The sequence below is a fragment of the Microtus oregoni genome, unplaced genomic scaffold (assembly GCF_018167655.1).
Source record: "Microtus oregoni isolate MIOR12 unplaced genomic scaffold, Mior012 000003F_ref0000135, whole genome shotgun sequence".
Taxonomy (NCBI): domain Eukaryota; kingdom Metazoa; phylum Chordata; class Mammalia; order Rodentia; family Cricetidae; genus Microtus; species Microtus oregoni.
The window spans coordinates 14604401-14625852 of record NW_024543062.1 but is presented as its reverse complement, the minus strand read 5'-3'; the positions used below and the strand labels follow the sequence as shown (position 1 = coordinate 14625852).

Sequence of the window (21452 nt, the reverse complement as noted above, 5' to 3'; positions counted from 1 at the left end):
GTTAGATTTAACAGCTGTGTAGTCGCAACATAAGCATCACTGAGCTGTTTAATAGTTACCTCGGACCCACAGACAGTTAAGGGAGTCTTGTTCTGTTGGCACAATTCTCCAGTATCAAGGTTTGAGAGGTCCCTGAGTCCTTGGCTGAGTGTCTGCTTTGCTTTTTTTTCCCCCCTCTCTTTTTTCCCCCTCTGACAGTGTCAGTATCTCCCTTTTCTCAGTTGTGGCTTTGGGCATTCATTGGGAAAATCGTTAAACTGTGGAGTGTTGGTGGCAGGGTACTGTGTAGCTCATACAACCTTTGTGTGTTGATGGATAATGAGAGGGGACAGTATTTGCAGCAGCAGTTCTGGTTGGTGACTCAACATACGTGGTGGCTTGGTTACATGCCTGAGTGTTGCTATTGATCCTGACCTGAAGGTTGAGTTGGGTGGGTAAGGAGGTAGGTGCTCTCAGAGCTCTTTGGTTTACATTAGCTATTGGGTGAGAACCTAGTGAACATAAAGCACCTGGGATCACTGCCTGCCTCCTGCTGCATGCTTGCCAGCCAGCGTGCCACCATGACTCTAGCCGCTGGTTCATGCCTGCTTCTAGACTCAAGCGCTTTGGATTTTAGGATTTTAGTTTTTTTCTAGTACTGTTATGGGTGTGTCTTTTTGCTCAAAGGAAAGAGAAACAAAAAGACCTGTTTTTCCTTTCACTATGTATTTATGCATCATGTGTCTCAACACTCACCTGCCCCTTTGCAGGCACCCTGAGTCCCACATGTCAGCTAGCCACCTCCTCTGGCTAACTGTGTTGACCCGTGGATCCCTGTAACACATGGGGTGAAGGGCAGAATCCTTTGCTCAGCCCATCTTTTCACCCTCTCCTTGCTCCCAAGACATTAGAGATGACTGACATGGCTATCTGCACCTAGCATGGTGGTTCCTGAGCTTGAATGTCTGCCAGGGACTCCTGGCCTTATGGGCTTGCCTCAGAGCTGGCTCTGCCACCCAACACTGGTCAGGCTAGGGTCCAGAAGTTCTGCTGCTTAGCAGGCTGTTAGGCATGTTTCTGGAAGAGTACACAGTGGGAAAGGAGAGAGGACTTTATTAGATGTCGTGTGCTTTAGTCTGTTATGGGACAGTAAGCACCTCCTGTGGGCATGCCGTGACCCAGATCTGTGCCAGGGCATCTCTGTGTTTGTTTGTATTTCTCATTTGGAAATTCCAGTCACTGAAATTAGAGATACCCTGGGGTCTAAGAGCTGAGTGTTGAGTAGCTTTGTTGTTGTCTACTTATCTCTGAAAAAAGAGGGACCCTTGTCTGCCACCTGGGAGTGCTGCTGAAGCACTGGGTGTTGTGTTGGTGTGTGATTCTCCTGGTCATTTCTATGTCCTGCCAAAGTCCTGTGTCTTTCCTTTGTGCCACAGGGTTCTGAAGCTTGGTTTTGGAGAACTCTTTTTCACTCCCAGTTGATGGGAAAGTTTTTGCTGCATCCCCTCCTTGTTCTTCCGTGGTTTTGTTTATCTGTTGTGTGACTGATCTCGTGCTTATCTGAACCTATAGGCAAACAGAGTGTTTCTTTTCTTTCTCTGGGCCGATTCACAGACCCCCCTCACCTCTTTCTGCCTTCCTCCTGAACCATCTCTTACTGTTCCCACGGCTGAACCTATCCAGAACTTCTCAGAGCTCTTGTGGGCTTCCTGACCTCTGGCTGTCCCACTTCTCAGTTCTTACTCTTGAGTTTACGGCCACACTGATGAAGTTTCTAGGGAGAAGGGCTCTCAACACAGGACTTAGGTATATATGAGAGCGGAGAACATTTTCCTTCTGCTATGTAGGCTCTGTGACATGCATACTTAGCATATTTGTTAGTTGAGGTTTTTGTTTGTTTGGGGCTCATGTGTGATTATTTAGTGCCAGAGTTCAAACTCAGGGCCTCATTGTGCTCTGCCATTGAGTTGTACCCCAGTTATTTTTTTTTTTAACTATTTTTGTTGTTGTTTTTTGTGTGGGTTTGTTTGTTTTTAGGTTTTTCAAAACGAGGTTTCTCTGATTGTTCTGGAACTAGCTCTGTAGACGAGGCTGGCCTTGAACTCACAGAGATCTGCCTGCCTCTCTCTGCCTCCCAAGTGCTGGGATTAAAGGCGTGCGCCACCACCACCTGACTTGTTTGTTTTTGAGATAGGGTTTACTATATGGCCTTGGCTAGCCTAGATAGAGATTCCATCTCTGCTGAATGCTGGAATCAACATACCACATGCCTATCATACTAAGTATATTTTAAAATAGCATTCTGTAGTGCTGGATTGGTAATGATGGTCCTAAATGAAAGAGAATTTAAGATCTTTATGGTAAAGATGCAGAGAATGCTGCCATAGTTTCTGATACTATGATGAAATACCCTGACAGAGGAATGAGAAAGGGTTTATTCTCACTCACAATCCTGGCAGGGAAGTCCAGGTGGCAGGAGCTTGAAGCAGTTGGTCATATAACATCCCTAATCAGAAACAGAGAGGAATTTATGCTTGCCGCTGCTCAGCTTCCTTTCTCCACTTAAGGACTCCAAAGTCCAAGCCAGGGGAGAGTGCTGCCCACAATGGGCAGGTCTTCCCACCTCTGTAATCAAGATAATCCCCAATAGGCATGCCCAGAGTCCCATCTCTCAGATGGTACTAGATTCTGTCAAGGTGACACTTAGAATTAACCATTATAAATAGCCTTCTCTAGAGAAATAGTTGTATTTTATCTTGGTAGCAGCTCTTAAGGTACCTTGGGCCAGGTGAAAGCACATGCTTGCCATCGAACATGACAAGCTGAGTTTTATTCTTCACAGCCATGTGGTAGAAGAGAACTGACTGCTGCAAGTTGTCCTCTGACCACAAGAACACACACACACAGAAAATAAATGAAAGTGTGAAGGGGTTGCTTTGTCTTGAGCAATGATTGGTGCTGTGTTTGAGCCACTGTAGTCACAACGTTATCATAGTATTGCTTTTAAGTAATGGAGGCCAACAGTTGACCTGGTCCACTAAGAGCCTGCATGGTGAAATCATGCCTGTCTTTTTGGGTCGTGCTGAAGTGATCCTTGCTTCTTAGCATGTTTATAGAATGTACTGTTATACAAACAAGTCTTTCTGTTAAACCAAAACTGGTGAAATCTGGATCAGGGCCCATGTCCCAGTGCACTCAGATTCCCTTTGACATGGAACAGAATTTATTCAGGAGCCAAATAGTTTAAACTGCAAACATTTCTCTGTTTTAAAATAATGTTTTATTACAGTTCATTTGTTTGTTGGGGGGTTGGGTCACCGTGCACCACTGTGTCTGTGAGAAGGTCAGAGGACAGCTTGTAGGAGTCATTTCTTCCGTCATGTGGGTTCTAGGGTTGAGCTCTGGTCATCAGGCTTAGCAGCAGACACCTTTACCCACTATGTCAACATTTCTCCTTTTTAAAGTGAGGGGGCAGTATTAATGAGGAACTAAACTTGAGAAATTAAGCTATTTTATTTTATAAAGGATAAGGTCCTAAAGTTATGTAAGCATCTTGATATTAAGGGGGTAGGTGTTTCGAGACAAGGTTTCTCTGTTCTCTGTGTAAGAGTCCTGGCCATCCTGGACCAGGCTGCCCTTGAACTCAAGAGAGCCACCTGCCTCTGCCTCCCGAGAGCTGGGATTAAAGCCACCAGAGCCAGCTGCATCTTGAATTTTTAACCACCCATTCTTAGTGTAAATAATTTTCAGTCTTTTTCCTATGTAGTTTTCTAATGTTAATATCTTTGTTAACATTAAAAATATTGAACATTTATTTATTTGGGGGCGTTGGGAGCACACATGTACAATTATACACACATGGAGGTTAGAGGACAACTCTCAAGTTAGCGCGCTCTTTCCACCACATAGATCCTGGTAATGAATTCAGGTTGTCAGGCACGGTGTAGACCATATTCACCTTCTGAGCCACCTTCTAACCTTAAAATGTCTTATTTCTTAAATTGGGACAGTAAAACCAGGCTGTTTCTTTTAATTAAATTGTGTAGCTCATTTACGTACGTATACACACACTCTGATCACATGACTGTTTTCCCCCAGCCACCAACAGCCAAAATGCATGCCATCATCGAGCGCACAGCCAACTTCGTGTGCAAACAGGGAGCACAGTTTGAGATAATGCTGAAGGCCAAGCAAGCACGAAACTCGCAGTTCGATTTCCTGCGATTTGATCACTACCTCAACCCCTACTACAAATTCATCCAGAAAGCCATGAAGGAAGGACGGTACACGGTGCTGGCAGAAAACAAGAATGAGGAGAAGAAAAGTATGTGGGTCTGTGCTGGCTTCTCGGGGTTGGGAGGATGGTCAATACAGAGGTACCTGCTCTCAGAGGAGCGTGGCTGAAATGGAGGCTTGAGTTCTCAGGCGCCTGTGAACTGCTGATAGCCTGCCAACACACCCTTCTACGTCCTTAGTTCATGCTTTACAGATGGCTAGAGTACAGTTCAGTGTTGATGCCGAGGCTGGGAATGTTTCCTCTCATTCTGGCAGCATAACAGTCCACAAAGGAGATGGTTTCACTCTCCAGTGCACGTGCTTGCATCCCAGTGCATGGGGTAGGAAGTTAAATCCCACATGTTCACAAAATGATGCTTCCTTGGTCTTGAATTACTTATCTGAAACTGTTTTTCAACTGTCTCCATTCCAGATTCTTAGAAAGCCAGTTTTTTTTTTTTCCTTTTTGAGTGACACCCAGGGGAAGTCTCCCTAGCTATGTCTCCCCATCCCACAACCTTGCCCCTCCAAAGAAGCACTCTGCCACAGAACTGCACCTGCATCCCAACCCAGCTGTGCAGATCTTACCTGCACATTGTATCTGTTCCACCTTGGTGGTGGTTTTGGGTTTTCATTGTTTTCATTTGTTTTCTTTTGGTAATATTTTTTTCATGAATAAAGAAGGTTTTTGCCCTTTTTGAAAATAAAAACCTATTATAGCACTGCAGTAAATGCCAAAGGGAGCCTGTGTGGTGGACGGGGCGGTGCTCTTTCCTATCTGGCTTTTTTCTGAACAGCTTATATAACCAAAAAGAATATTCCCCCATGGGTTTTGTGTTCAGGTAACCAAGAAAAAGCCTTGCAGGACTCTGCCCTTGTCTGCTTTCAAGTGTTTCTACAACTCATTGTGTTCGTCCCCCTTCCTCCTTTCCCCTCTCTTCATTCTCATCCTCTCCTCTCCCCTCCCCGTACTATGTAGACCCCACTGCTTCAAACTCAGATCCACCTGCCTCTCGCTCCCACATGTACCGCCATGTCCAACCGATGTCCCCTTCCATGTTTCCTTACTAATATTGTGTGTATGAGCCCTCTCAAGCCATGGCATACTTTGTGGAGTTCAGAGAATGGCTTGCAGGAGTCAGTTCTCTGCTTCTACCATGTGGGTTCTAGGGATCAAACTCACTGGAAAAAAAGAAGAGTTGGTCTGTCTTTTTTTTCACTTAAGATTTTTCTGTTTGTTTGCTCAAGATTTATTTCTTATGTGACCAGGTGGCACACGCCTTTTATCCCAGCACTTGGAAGGCAAAGACAGGCAGAACTCTGAGTTAGTATATAGAACAGGTTTCAGGACAGCCAGGGTTACACAGAGAAATTTTGTCTCAAACAACCAACAAAAAGAAAAAAAGAGAAAGATTTATTTTTTTTATTTATATGTATGTGATTGTATCTTTGTGAGTCTTCGCCACATCCATTTGGGTAGGCCAACGTTTTGAGTCCCCTGGAGCAGTTGTGAGCACCCAGTACAGGTCCTCTGTAAGAACAATATATGCTCTTAGCTGCTGAGCCATCTCTCTAGCCCCATGTTTAATTTGGTCTTTAAAATTCTTTCTTAAGTAGCCCAGGCTATCCTTGAAAGATCCTCCTACTTCTGCTTCACAAGTGCTGGGATTAATTAGAAGCATCTGCCACCATGCCCAGGAGACTCTCTTTAAATATGAATTTAATGAGCATATTCATAGAATACAGTGATAGTTTAATACATGTAAGCAATTGAACCAAAGTAAAAAATTTTTGAGATAGAATCTCAGTATGTAGCTCAAACTGGTCTGAGACTTGTAGCTGTCCTTCTGCCTCTGCCTCTGCCTCTTGAGTGCTGGGATTACAGGTGTGTGCCATCATACCTGATAGCCAACATCTTGAATTCAATTTCAGAGTTGGGGACGACCTCTGACAATGAAGATGAAGATGAGGAGGAGGATGGGAGTTACCTACACCCGTCTCTCTTTGCTTCCAAGAAGAGCAGCCGCCTGGAAGAGCTGATGAAGGTCTTTATCTTCTCACTAGTCTGTGTGTTTACACTGTCACAAAATTGCTGCTCATTTACATATGGAAACACGAAACTACCATTTCCTGTGCTACAGCTGTATCTTGTGTATCTTGTTTTATCACGGAGGTGTCTGCACGTCTGTGTTCCATGTGGTAAAGAATCATTTGTTTACCTATGTCCCCACATTACAGGTTGCACAAGCAGAAGATTGTTGTTTTGTTATATAAGTAGTGTTGGGGACGACGTAGAAGTTGTTTTGTTGTGTAGATTGGAATTTAGGATTGGATTCTATGCTTTTTAAATGGCTGCTTCATGAAGCCTTAGTTCCTTCCATAGACAGTTCCTAAATACGTGCTTTGACCTCTGGCCTTCTGGCCCTCCCCTCATCCTTATGAGGAGACTGTCAATGCTTGCACGCTTTCCCTCTACAGTTTATGATGTAGAGGAAAGAATCTATGAGATTGAAGCTCGGCTCTCCACAGTCACAAAAGGTAGTTGATGTCTGAGAGGAGTGGCTCTTGATTAATGGGAAGGTAAGAGCTGGTGCTGAGAAATTACATCCCAGTGAGGAAGGGTAGAGTTTGAAGTTTTGTGTGAGTTTGGATGCCTATACTTTGAGTAGCTGTCCACCCTCTGCTTAGTTGTTCTGGAACTGAAGCCTGCTTAGTTCCTCTAGTACTCTCAGCCAGCTGGAGCACCTGGCCCCACGTGGACAGGACCTCTGTGTGTGTGTCCAGCCTAAATAACAGTGGCTCTTGGCAAGAAAGTTGTGTTTGGGAGTGTGTGCTCTCATGGAGGTGGCATGTTCAGGGGAAGGACAGAGGATGGTGATTTTCAAAGGTGCAGGGGGAGAGTTACAGGAGCATACTGGAACCAGTAGGCCAGCATTGACAAGCAGCTTCAGGGCAAGTGTGCATGTGGCAGCACTCTTGTGCTCGGGTGTGGTTCTGACAGGTGTCTTGTGATCACTTCTGCCTCCATGACCTCCCGGCTCTCCCTTTTTGTTATTCAGGGTCTGACATAGTGGCTCTGCAGTGGCAGCTTTCACTGTATCTAGATGTGTGCTGGGCTTTTCCTGAGGCATAATCACAATACTGTGAAGTTGAGTCTTTTCTCAAGGAAGGTTTTATACATGGTGCAGAACATAGAAAATGTTAAAGCCAGTGTCTTCTTTGTCTTTAGCCCTTGAAGGTGGTGGACCCAGATCATCCTCTAGCAGCCCTTGTCCGTAAAGCACAGGCTGACAGCTCTGCTCCAGCCGCACCCACTGCAGATGGCACACCTGCGCAGCCCTCCCAGGTGGAGTACACAGCAGACTGTGAGTACCTAGAGTGTCCTTTCTGTGTCCAGCTGCAGCTCTCCCTCACCCCCATGCTGTCCCTCAGTGCTGTGGAGCTTTCCCTTAAGACTTCCTTTGTGGTCCAGGAGGGAGATTCCTGGAAGGCATGCTTGCCTGGCTTGTGGCTCTCTATATTCCTGAAAGGAAGAGTCAGCCTACCCAGCTTCCCAAAGCCACACTGTCACCTCCTTTAGCTCATGATTGGCTAGAGCGGTGGGGGCTGGGAAGTGACACCTATGGTTCAGAACTTTGCTGCACTGAGCAGTGCACTGACTGTTAAGAATGGGAAGGAGCAGAGACTTGTTAGACAGCACAGCATTGCTGTCCTGTAGAGTTGTTTGGTGCCATGAAAATACCCTGGTATTGGCTTCAGATTAGGTACCATTTTGTTGAGAAGAACAGCAAGCAGGGATGGGGAAATGTAGGGTTGCCTGTCATGATTGCTTAGCATGTACAGTCATTTTTCTATTTCTACAGGGGTTGGTTTCAGGGACACCTCTTACCCCCCCACAGATAGTAAAACTCCTGGTTTCTCTCATAGCCTCTAAGAGAATCCTTTCTGGAGAACTTACAATATGTTGTACATGCTGTGTGAATAGTTGCTTATGCTTGTTGCTCAAGGGGTCATGACAAGGAAAAATTAGTGACTGTTCAATACAGTGCAACTTTTCCCCTTTGTATTTTGAATCAGCTGCTTGAATAGTGGGTGTGTGACTAAGAATATTGATGTACAGGGATTATGTTCTTTTGGCTTTTAAGAATTGCTGCTCTCTTACCTTTCTACCTAATTGAAGGGGAGCACTCTGGAGACTGACCCAGAATATCTAACCTTAGGCTCAGTGTCAAGTCTCATTGCTGTTGAGGCTAAGCAACGTTGTGTGAGTGTTGTGTGAAAAGAGGAACCTTCAGCAAAGAAGGATCAGCCTGTGCTGTGCTGCCCTGCTGCAGACTCCATTCCTCGAATGAAGCAACATGCCTGGAGGGTGGGTCTTGCACTAAAAAGAGAGCTGCCATTTGCCCAGGGTAAACATTCTTTACATGTGCTAACTTCTCTGCACTCTGTCTCCACACAGATGTGGCATTTTGGTTTAATAAAGTGACAAGACTGTAAAAATCAGTTACTTGCCAGATGTGGTAGCACAGACCTTTAAATCTTAGTATTTGGGAAGCAGAGGCAAGTAGATCTCAGAGTTCAAGGTGAGCCTGGGCTACCATAGTGAGACCCTATCATTAAAAAAAATCAGTTTCTGAGTGAACTTTGAGAGTCTGTGCCTAGAAAACCTAGGCTGGAACTTAGATCATTTAAATAATCTTTAAATAACCAAATTGAGCCACATCAATCTGGACTATCCAGTCAGGGGAACTCGTGTTACAGGACTACATGTTACATGTCCTGCTGTCACATCCCACAGGCAGCCATCTTGCAGCCTTCAGGAGATTTCTGCTGGCTCAAGTACACACTTGGGAAGTGATCCATGTGTATAGCCTGCGTGTTTCCCATGCCCTGTGTAGCCCCAGGGAAAGCTCATGAAAGACCTAATCAGTGGCACCAGGAGGCTCTGCCAAGCAGTCTGGTTGCAGTCCAGAGAGGGAATGGTGTGCTGCCAACCACCCCTACCTCATGTGTGCCTATTTTCTGCTTTTTTGTTTTTTTTTAAGTGTGTATATGTATGTATGTGTGTATGTGTGCATGCAATGCATGTTCGTGTCCTTGCACCCTTGTTTACAAGTGCATGTGGAGGCTAGAGGCCAGTGCTGACTATCCTCAATTGCTCTCTCTACTTTTTTTTTGTTTTTGTTTTTTTGTATGTATAGAGTTAGGAGGTATTCGTGTGTTCTGCAAATGTTGGATTCCTCTCTGGATTGGATTGCTCTCTTCCACCTTACTTTTATTGAGACAGGATTGCTCACTGGTTTAACTAGACTGGTTGGCCAGTGTTTACCTCCCAGGCACAAGTCGCAGCTCCCAGCTTTTTCATGGGTGCTAGGAATCCAAAGTCATTTCTTTGTTTGCACAGCAAGCAGCTTACTGACCGAACCATCCATCTTGCCCATCCCCCACATTCCTCTTCCAAGACTATCTTGAATTTGCTTAAATCAAATGCATTGTCTATTCATGTTCCTGTATCTTTTTATAGCCATAAAAGAGAGCAATAGAAATTGGGGGTACAGCCGGGCGGTGGTGGCACATGCCTTTAATCCCAGCACTCGTGAGGCAGAGGCAGGCGGATCTCTGTGAGTTCGAGGCCAGCCTGGTCTACAAGAGCTAGTTCCAGGACAGGAACCAAAAAGCTACGGAGAAACCCTGTCTCGAAAAATCAAAAAAAGAAAAAAAAAAGAAAGAAAGAAATTGGGGGTAGGGAAACTAATTCTGTCAGTAAAGGGTGGACAAGTTACACAGAGGTCAGCTGTGGTGGTGCACAGACCCTGTGGGCCAGGCAGCATGGTAGACTCATCATTCCCAGTCTAGTGGGAACAGTGGCCTGAGGCAAACTCTGGCAGTGTAGGTTGTCAAAGGACCAAGCAGGCTTGCCATGTTCTGCTTGAGGGCTAGTTCTGCCTACAGTGCTCTCAAGGACCAAAAAGGACATCAGGCCCTGATGAAGCCTCCTGGACACAAGGAAGAATAGGTTGTTTAGATATCTGTAGTTTGTAAGAACAAACAGATCTATATGGGATTGATAGGTTTCAGATATGCTCATGTTATCAGCTACAAAGACCAGAGCCCTCGGAGCCACTAACACAACCTCCTGCCCATTATCTAAAAGATCATTGGGTACAAGAGGTGAACTTGTGGTTTTACAGCAGAGCCAGCCCCAGTGGCTAGAGCCTAGGATCTGTTTCTCAATGAAACTGCTCAAAAACCATCAGAAAACTTCCAGCATCCTTGGTGGTGAGACTGCTGCAGTTAGGAACAGCCCTGGTCTCTCCAGGGCTCCAGCTCTGCTGGGTACCTGCCTGAAACTCTCACTTCCCTCTGTACTCTTTGTCTTTGAGTATCTGCATCATCTTGTTGCTCTTGTCTTATGGTGCTGTAGGCTGCCAGAGTTACTTGAATCCAAATCTCTGTCTGGTCCATTGATGGTCATTCACAGCAGCTGTGGCTCTGCTCAGTTAGGTGACACTTGGTTTGTAGCCAACCATTAATACAGCACTTACAAATGCAGCCAAATAGAAGAAAACCAGTCGCAGCTGTTGATTTTAGTTCTTTTGTGGTAAATTCATCCATATACAGCAGTTAGATTGCTTAAGTGTCAAGCAATTGCTGGGGCCCTGTGCAGAATGGCATCAGCCTTTTTCCCTTGACTTTTCTTATCTTCAACATTTTTTCCTTTTGTTTGTTAATGTGTGTGCATGGTGGAGTGGTGCACATGTCACATGCTTGTGGAGTCAGTTCTGCCTTTATGTGTTCTCTGGGGCCAGAGCTCAAGTTAGCAGAACTGCACAGCAAGCACTTTACCCACCGAGCCTCTCCCTGGCCCATATAGTCTACATCTTTCAAATGTGTTTTACTGTTAAACTTTCAAAGGTTGGTAACTGATTATAATATTTAGAGCATTGCCTGCAGACAGTGACCTGTGACTTATCTCGGTTTGTATGTATCAGGGTCAGATCCAACAGATTGTTCAGAGTTCCTTCTTTCCCACTCGTGCATCTGTGTGACCACATCATTCATTAACCTTGCTCATGTCCACCAGTTCTTAGAACTTTGCTGACAGGACAGGGGCGGGGAGTGCCTGAGACTTTGGGGTCTTGGGCAGCAGTGTCGGGACTCAGTGCAAGGTGAGTGCCTGGTCTCTGTTGCACTTGAGTCAAAGAACAAGTGCTTGCTTGGTGTGGTTCTTGCACAGAACCACAGTGATACATTGAGTTACTGTTTTGCCTCAAGGTTTAGTAAGATTACAGCCTTTGGTTCTTATAAAGAGAATGAACTTGTCTGGCAGATTGAGGGGCTAATGAATATGAATATGGAACAGGAATGCAAAGCAACTGTTGTCAAGGGGTTGTGGGGATCATGCTGGCTGTGTCCATATATGCCTTCCTTACCAAGCTTGCCCGCTTGGTGTTTGCTGTACTGGTATTCCAGAGGCTATTGTACTAGTGTGTTAAATAGTCGTGTGTCTGCACGTGTAGATAAAGGTCATGCCTGACCTGCTAGTACAGTGCCCTCTTGCTTTATTCCAGGGGTACATAGGACTCTCAGAAATGGTTACTAGTGAGTAACTTTTAAAACATTAAGAAGAGAGCTGGCGAGAAGGCTCAGTGATTAAGAGCACGTATTGCTCTTGCAGAGGACCTGAGTTCATTTCACAGCACCCATGTCAGGTAGCCTACAATGGCTGGAATTCCAACTCCAAGGGATCCAGCACCCTCTTCTGACCTCTGCAGTCACAAGCAGACATAGACACACACATAAATGAAAGCACATCTTAAACCGCAAGCCTGAGGGCATATACCTTTAATCCCAGCAAGTGGATCTTTGTGAGTGAAAGCCTGCCTGGTATTCATAGTTCCAGACCAGCGAGGGTTGCAGAGTGAAACCCTGTCTGCATGAGTGTCTTTACTTCTGCAGGCCTTTATTTTCCCATTTGTGCATTTAGGATGTTAATTTATTATGTTCTGAATGAAACATTGAAGATAGTTATTTCCATAGTATTTTAAGATTCCACATTGCAATAATGGTCAAGTGAAACTCAGGGTGGTTTACGATGATGGTTTCTTTCTCTCTCTTTCTTCTAGTAAAAATTTCCCTAGTTATCTAAACAATAGTAAGGCAGAACATGAGAAATGTGAAAAGAAGTTTAATATAGGGGAACATTTGCTAACATAATAAAATGTTACTTTGCTATGAGGCCCATGAAATAGTTGATGCCTTAAACAAGTATATAGTAAAAATAGGTCTGAAGATGGTAGTTGTGGGCCTGAAATCAGTCCTCGGAAGAAGGTCTCACCATCACCAGGCTGACCTTCCCTAGGGGCTGGGATTGATCTTTATCTTTATCATTATCATTATTATTATTATTATTATTAATACAATATTCTGTCTGTGTGTATGCCTGCAGGCCAGAAGAGGGCACCAGATCTCATTACAGATGGTTGTGAGCCACCATGTGGTTGCTGGGAATTGAACTCAGGACCTTTGGAAGAGCAGGCAATTCTCTTAACCACTGAGCCATCTCTCCAGCCCCGATCTTTATCTTTTTACTAGTGTGTGTGTGTGTGTGTGTGTGTGTGTGTGTGTGTGTAAAACAACGTGTGTGCATGGACACTGCATATGCCACAGCACAAGTGTGGCAGTGAGAGAATGACTGTTGGTTCTCTCTTTCCACCTTCACAAGGGTTCTGGGATCAGACTTTGATTGCTAGGCTTGCAGGCTGAACGGCATTTTCCTTGTCTTACTGGCCCAATCTTATCTTTTCTTTGCCTGCCTGCCTGCCTTCCTTCCTTCCTTCCTTCCTTTCTTTCCCATAAGAGTTCCTATGTGCTCTTCTCCATCATTTCAGATCTGGGTCATAGCTGCTCCTTGGACTCCAGCAAAGTATGTTTCCCCATTCCTCACCCTCCTCTCCATCTCTTTTAGGGTTTTTGTCCTGAGAAGCAGGTACCAAGTACTATGGTACCACATTGTAGGTTTGTTGTTTTTTTTTTTTTTTTGTTTTTTTTTTTTTGTAGGCCTCCACAGTTCCTTCCTCTCCTGTAATTATATAATAGCTTTTGAAAGCACTTGGCTTTTTATCCAGTTTTTCCAAAGCATTCAACTTTATAATCACAGAAACAGTAATTCTCTTCTTATTCAAATTGTGTGTTGGCATAAAATTTAACACAATACATAATTACAGTAAGTTTAACTAAAAAGAAACTGTTTAAGAAAAAAACTGGTAAAAAGCAAAATCTCAACTTTCCAAAGAGGATCCCACCCTGCCTGGTGTGTCCTGGCATGGGCTGCTGAGGTCAGGTGGAACCACTGCTGCTCAGGGAGCTCCTGCAGCCTCAGCACAGAGAAGCAGCACTAGCTGGCTCTGCAGAGGGAAGCACAGAGAGCCTGAAGGCCGGCACAGCCAGGAGTCCTTGGAGAGGAGACGGCATCAAGAGTAGTGTCTGGAAAACAGAGCCAGCTAGAGTGTGTGGATGGCCAACAGCTGACTTCTGTATTTGAGAGCCAGATGGGGGAAGTTCCCAGCTAAGGAGGAATAGCCAGTAGCCAACACTTGATTACATCTATGAATGGGTATTTTATTTTGTTTTATTTTATGAAACTAATGAGAAAATAGGGGAAATGTTTAATGTACAATAATGTTCACAGCCAAATGAGAAATAAGTGTCGTTCTGTTCAGAAATTGGTACAAATAGCTCTGAGATGAAAAATGACTGTGCTTCCATTTTAAAGGTTCAGCTCAGCTGCTCCCCAGCCACTGAGCAAGGGCTTATCTAGGAAGTTTCTACTGTGTATCAGCGCAGTTGGGGTGGGGCCACTGAAATATTTTACTCATAGTCTTAACGAAAATGAATGAAAAAGCAGACTTCACTGAAGCAGAGAAGAGGAAGCTGACAGACAGTGTTTTATCAGTGGGATTGTGTATGTGAACAGGCAGTATGAATGGCATTAATCTAAAATACACATCCTTTGGGCCAGTGTATCCCCATTACTCTCTAAGGATATCCATTTTAAGTAAGGCCTTAGACGTAGCCAAAGGCTGAGGTAGTTTACCAGAGCATGGCAAGAGCTACATGGGTGTTTTGCTCCCCTGTCCACCCCCTGGGCACTGGAGCTTGATGCTAGCAGAGTTCCTGCACTACTGCAGGGCCCACAGAGTGTGTAGCTTCTGAGGAAGGGGTGAAAGAAGGCCAGCATGCTGGAGGGGAAGACGTCGGTAGTGCCATTGAGAACTGGGGGACAGAAACTGAGGTGGAGTGGTGGCTGCTTTGCCTGCCTCTTGATTCAAGAGCTGCTTGTTTGGGGCTGGAGAAATGGCTCAGTGGTTAAGAGCATTGCCTGCTCTTCCAAAGGTCTTGAGTTCAATTCCCGGCAACCACATGGTGGCTCACAACCATCTGTAATGAGGTCTGGTGCCCTCTTCTGACCTACAGATATACACACAGACAGAATATTGTATACATAATAAATAAATAAATATTTTAAAAAAAGAGCTGCTTGTTTAAAGTGATATGGACCCCTTGCCAACAGACATGCAGATCTTTGGTTTTTTTTTTTTTTTTTTTTTTGAGGCAGGGTCTCATGTAACCTAAGCTTGCCTTAACTAACTATTGTAGCCAAAGATGACCTTGAACTTCCTACTCACCTGCTTCCATCACCAGCTAGAATTGCAGGCATGCACCATCATACCTGGTTTTAGGTGGTGATGGGGACAAACCTAGGACTTCATGCATGCTAGAAAAACAATATACCAGTGAGCTGCATTCCCCAGCCTTAGATGTTCAGGTATATATAGTGATTAGGGTTCCACTACTGACCAGAGTGGGTCTTTTACAGCTGTGACATTGATGTACAACTTCAAAACTGCCTCCACGGCCAGCTATTGTCTAGACACTCAGCCCCGTAGGTCTCTGCTAGCAAAGCTAGTGACTCTGCTCTCCTTGTGGTGTTTACTCAGCAACTCAGGATGCACCCAGGCTCCTTGTGACTCACTTTCCACTAATGTTCCTGGATTTGGGCAGCCTGTGAAATAGAATAGCTGATTTTTTATTTTGTGAATTTTTTTCTAGAAGCTCTTTAAATTTAGATGTATAAAATTAACAATTTCTTTTATTTCTAGCTTGTTAGTGAACCATTTTTCAAGCTCTATTCTATATTACTTTGCTACTTAGCAATAAATCCTTATAGACTAGTATAAATAAATTACGCAAGAGGCGTTAATGCTGAAATACTGTCCACTGTCAGAACCAACAATACTTTGTATAATGTTTTATAAATAACTAAAATTAAAGTATTCCTTGTGACTAAATATTCTCCGTGTGCACACAGGATGTGTGTGTCACGGTGTTCTTGTGGAAGTCAGAGGACAATTTTATGGAATCAGTTTATCAGTCCTGTGCACAAGCAGTTCTACCTGCTAAACCATTTCCCTAGCCTTATCCTGGTTTAAATTGTGTTATTATATTTCTTAAATTTATTTGTGTGTGTGCTCCCATATGCAATGTAGCACATACAGGAAGGTCAGAGGACAACTTGTGGGAATCAGTTCTGTCCACCCATCATGTGGGTCCCAGGGATCAAATTCACTCAGACTTGGCAGCAATCCTGTCTACCCACTCGGCCATCTCACTGGTCCTTATCCCAGTGTTTAATCAGTTGGTTTGCTGCTAGCTGTGGCATTTTCTTTTTTTAGGAGTGTAGTTGTTAGTCAAGGGAGGTAGGAAGAAGCAAGGAAAGCTCTGTGCCTCTTGGCATTCGTGAACATCCTTGATGAGGCTCAAGCCCAAGCAACTACCGTGGCAACGAGGAGAGGGATGAGCTGGGGCTGTGCAGCAGAATCTGAGTAGTGTGGGCTCTGGTGAGAAGGAGATTTTACTTGAGCTTAGCTGCAGACCCTGCAATTTAAACTCAGTGCAGAACTGTAGGTACAGCTGTTCAGCCCTGAAAGAACTCTTTCTAGTTCAGAGTAGAGATCTGGAGATCCGAGGTGGAGCAGTTGCATGGCAGGCACAGAATCTCAGGTTCAGTCATGACACCAGTAAGGACAAGGAGGAAAGTTACGTGTTTTTGTCTTGGAGGGAATGAGTCCCCATGAAATCATTTTCTTCCCTGGCTTTTATAGCTCAATGGTAAAGCACTTACCTAGCTTATGTACCTGGGTCCATGTTCCCTTTACTCATCCCTGATTCCTAGTTTTTGTTAGGAGTATTAGCTTCATGTTGTGAGATTTTATGAGCATTACATAAATGCTATTCTGTCTATAACTGTAATTCCTGCTTGTTTAGCCTTAGTTCTGTGGCTGACTAGAGTGTTTCCCCTGCAGTGTCTCCAGTTGAGTTTCATTGATTCATCTCTTGGATGTTTTTGTGTCTCATAGCTACTCTATTGCAAGGACTTTTTAGAACGTTGCACATCCTTGCATAAATGAAAAACAAATACCCACTGGTACCTGGTTGCTGGTGCCCAGTAGCTTCTGTACTTGGAGCACTCAGGAAGCAGAGGCAGGAAGCTCTTGCATTTGAAGTCAACCTGACATATATAGAGACCAAGACTCAGTTTAAAAAGAAAGAAAAAAAAAGCCAGCTTTTAACTTTCATATAAAAGAAGATCATGTCTTGGTCTGGGTGTGAAGTTCTCAGATACCCGTTTCTGTTCCTCAGAGTTTTGCGAACCAGAGCCCAGTGTAACCCTTAACACCACAGAGAACCGTGGGATGGCACATGCCGGCTTGAACTAGTTTTTGTCTGCTGGGTCTGGAGCTTTTAAATTCTTTTATGATTGAAAGTGTTTGTTGCCTGTTAACATACATAGCAACAGCATCTACTGAGCCACACTCGTCTACAGCATAGATAGTGACTCAGCCCTGTTTTCAGGAAAAGGCTTCCCTGCTCACTAGCTAGCTGTGTGCTGTTTCACCTGAGCACCAGGGGAATACCACTAGGTTAAATGCCAATTGCTTAGTGAGTTCGCATTTCCCATGTGCACCTTCAGTGGAAGGCATACATTCCCTTTTGTTGGACACTTTTTCCTGTGAGTGTTCTGTTCCCTGGTTGTGGCTCTGCCTCCCCTTGGTGTTGGGTGATTATTTCTGTCTTCTGTGGTCAGTCTGTTCACACTGTGTTGGTTCTGTGTTAGTGTTTCAGTCTGCTTTCTAAAGCTCTACAGTGGGGCAAGGGCCAGAACTTCTTAGATATCAAGAGTAAACATTGCCAACTTCCCAGGTCCTGCGTGTCTACCAAGCTGCCCACCTCTGTGATTGTCAGATGAAGATGGCCATAGACCATAGACAAGATAACTGGGCAACAATAATATTTTTATATGAACCAGAGGTAGAGGTAGGAGGATCACAAGTTCTACACGAAACACTATCAGGGAAACAATAACAAAAATTGTGTGTAGCCAGCAGGATTTGAGTACCACATTTTTTCTATTGTAAAACAACTATTTTGCTTGATTTTTTTCCCTTTAATGTTTAAATATATATATGCAATTTTGCACTTGGAGCCTGTGCAAAAAGCAGATGGCAAGCCTATGCTGACCCATGCTTGGTTGACAGTGTCCTAGTCTCTGTACACTTACCTTTTGTTCTAGTTTGTTTTCTGTTGCTGTGGTAAAATGTTCTGATGAAAAACAACTTGGGAGAGAGGATTTGTTCAATTCACTGTTCCAGATCACAGTCCATTATAGCAAGGAAGGCACAGTGACAGGAGCTTAAAGCAGCTAGTCACATCCCATCCACAGTCCAGAACAGAGACCTGCTCAGTTGTTGACTTTCTGTCTAGGACCCTCTGCCTAGGGAATAAATAATCTGGAATGATAAGGTAGAAGGCAGTTGAGGGAGATGTGAACTGAGGGAGAAACCTGTTGTTGACCTCTGATCTCCACATGTGTGCATTCGCTCATGCACACACATGAATTCTTAGTTTAGAGAGACTTTTCTAGAGGAAAATCTAATCCTCCAAGGAAAGAAGGAGTTTTTAAACATACTGGATGCAGTGGATGCATCTGGTGGCTCTTCCCAGATGTGACCTTCATGTACCACTGCAGATGTCATTCCAATTTCCCACTTGGTGATATCAAAATAAGTCTTTTCTTAAAGACACTTTTAAAAAAATATAATGTGTTTGTGAGTGTGCATGCATGTGTGCGTTTATGTACATGTGTGCTCTTAAGTTTGTCAGAGGATTTTAGAAATGTATACACTCCACGTCCTTTAAGATGGAGTTGCTGATTAGCCTGCAACTTACCAATTAGGCTAGACAGCCTGACCAGAGAGCCCCAGGGATCCATCCTCCTGTCACCACTTCCCTAGCGCTGAGATTATAAATATTCACCACTATATTGCACTTTCCTGTAGGTTCTGGGCCTTCAATACAGGTCCTCATGCTTCTTGCGAAAGCACTTTACAACAGAGCCATCTCCCCAGCCATGGAGACATTTTATAGCTTATCTGGAAGTTTCAACAGGGTGGGTAAACTAGTGTGGCATATGGTGTTTCTTTTCTCAAACATCATAGTGCATGCGCCCTGTTGACAGACCTCAGCAGTCTTCTGCTGTGATGGGATGTCCTCGAGACAGTGTGGTGAGCCTGTTATGAGAAGGACAATGACATTTTTCTATTTAAAAACTGTAGGCACTGCATTTTAAGGAGTTTTGAGATTGCTTGACTTTGTTTTTCTCCTCTGTAATAGAAGATTTTGTATTAGAAAGTGCTGACTGCTTTAGACTAGGAAGGGATCTTCTGGGAATTCCTGACAGTCAGGTACCCGAGTTCAGAGGATGAAGCAAGGACTTCAGAGAACTGAGCTAATTCCTTGGAAAAGAGAAACTTGGGTTCTCAGTTCAGTTTTTCCCCATTTGCCTCTGGAGACCTTGAGGGTTTTCAGTATCCACTGAATGTGTGGACTTTCCTGATCTGAAAAGGAAGGATTCAGCAGTAACAGTGACTTGTTGGTGCCAACATTCATGCTAAAGTCATTTTGACCTCCCCTGAGTGTTCATCTCAGTGTGAAGGAGGCAGGGCCTTGCGGAGGCCCTTACAATATCTGCTGCAGCATGCAGATAGCAACAGGCATCTGTTGTCAGGGAAAAGATGATAATCTCACTGACACTGAGATTACTATGGTAATAATCATCCTGACACTGGTCCTAGAAAAACACATCCATGAGAAATGCCAGCTTCTGGCAGCAAGCCAAATTGTAATGCTCTAGACTAGTTCTCAACCTTTCTAATGCTGCAACCATTATACAGTGTCTCATGTTATGGTGACTTCCAACCATAAAATTATTTTGTTGCTACTTCATAACTGCAATGTTGCTACTGTTATGAATCATAATGTAAAAATCTGATTTGCAGGATATCTGGTATGTGATCCCTGTGAAAAGGTCGTTAGGCCTCCACCCCCTCCAAGTAGTCACAACCCACAGGTTGAGAACCACTGCATTAGAGCAAGTCTTCCCTGGCAGTCAGTCACCTGCAGGTTTGCCTAAGTTATGCTTTGTGGTGACCTCCTTATGGAACTGACTACATTGCAGATAAAATTAGGAGTGAGTGTAACTATGGTGTTGGGATTCATGTGCCCAAAGGTTGTCATCTTGATTGTGCTGAGAAACTAATTACAGGAGGTGAATGAAGCATACTGCTTGCTGGTTTGGGAGTGTGTTTCCTGAGAAACCACAGGAAACGGTGTGTTAAACTGTTGAACATATCGGTGGGTGTTTCCATATTGAATGGATCGTGATGACTCTGATCTAACCAGGAGTCAGTCATTGCCTTGATGTCCTGGTAATATGACAGCATTATTGAGAGGGGATGAAAAGTAGAAACCAATAGAGCCCTTGGAGAATGTGGGGTTTGCCCTGCCTTCTATCCGTAGTCTTGTTCTTTACCTCTGTTTTACTATAATGTGAACTGAGAATCTCTGAAACCATGAGCCAAGTTAGCTTCATTTCTCCCTTACATTCTTTATGTTTGGGATTTTGGTCACAGTGGTGTAGACTAATTCAGCACAGCATTGCAGAGTGGTAGGGAGTAGATCCATAAGTGTCAGTAACACACTCACCATCCTGTCTGTGCAGCCACTGCATCAAGAGAGCAGAAAAGAGTGTGAGACCAAAAGTTAGGTATGGTGGTTCATGCCTGTGCCTGTAATCTCCACGCTTATGAGGCAGATACAGGAGGATTACCACAAGTTCAAGGCCAACCTAGTCTACAGAGTGAGACCCTTTCTCAAAATCAAGAAAGTCATGGTTGTGAGATTAAGAGGAGTGCTACTCCTTTGACTTTCCCGGCTTTCAGAAAGACTTTGACACTTTCAGATACCAAATGTAGAAGCATTTTAACCAGGTTTTTGTTTGTTTGGCTGGTTGTTTTGTTTTCTTTTGTTTTTGGTCTGTTTGTTTGTTTTAAGTTGGCTTTCTGAAATAAAACCTGTGGTGTTGGGGAGACAGACAAGTGTTTCTGTAGAAAGTGCCAAGACTGCAGCCTTTGTCCAGAGTTGTCATCAGCTGAGCCAGAGTGAGCTCCATCAGCCCATGTCTGCACAGGATGTGTGGTGCAGAGTTTGTTAGGTGAGGGTAATCCATGAAGAATGCCAGTCTCCTCTCAGTCAGTAGGTTGCCTTTTTGTCTTAGTGACAGTGTCCTTTGCTTTACAGAAGCTTCTCAGTCTCAGGAGGTCCCATTTATTCAATGTTGCCCTTAATTTCTGTGCTGCTGGGTTTATACGTAGGAAGTGATCTCCTGTGCCCATATGTTGTAGAGTACTTCCCACTTTCTCTTCTATCAGGTTCAGTGTGTTCAGATTGATATTGAGGTCTTTGATCCATTTGGACTTGAGTTTTGTGCATGGTGATAGATACGGATCTATTTTCATTCTTCTACAGGTTGACATCCAGTTATGCCAGCACCATTTGTTGAATTTTCTTCCATTGAGTACTTTTAGCTCCTTTATTGAAAATCAGGTGTTCATAGGATTGAGGGTTAAAATCTGGGTCTTCTATTCGATTCCATTGGTCAACTTCTCTGTTTTTATGCCAATACCAAGCTGTTTTCAATACTGTGGCTCTGTAATAGAGTTTGAAGTCAGGGATGGTAATGCCTCCAGAAGTTCCTTTATTGTATAAGATTGTGAGACAGTGGGGCTAATCTATTGGAA

The 21452-nt window shown here is 44.1% G+C and overlaps 1 protein-coding gene across 5 annotated transcripts in view; it reads left to right on the top strand.

Annotated features, from left to right (window-relative positions):
- Positions 1–21452, top strand: part of LOC121445995 (splicing factor SWAP) — a 74693-nt gene that overhangs the window by 9681 nt on the left and 43560 nt on the right. For all 5 annotated transcript variants that reach the window (XM_041648239.1, XM_041648238.1, XM_041648241.1 and 2 more), the window contains exons 5-7: positions 4078–4303; positions 6187–6299; positions 7484–7619. In XM_041648239.1, the coding sequence (XP_041504173.1) occupies positions 4078–4303; positions 6187–6299; positions 7484–7619 (475 nt within the window). The remainder of the gene's footprint in view (positions 1–4077; positions 4304–6186; positions 6300–7483; positions 7620–21452) is intronic.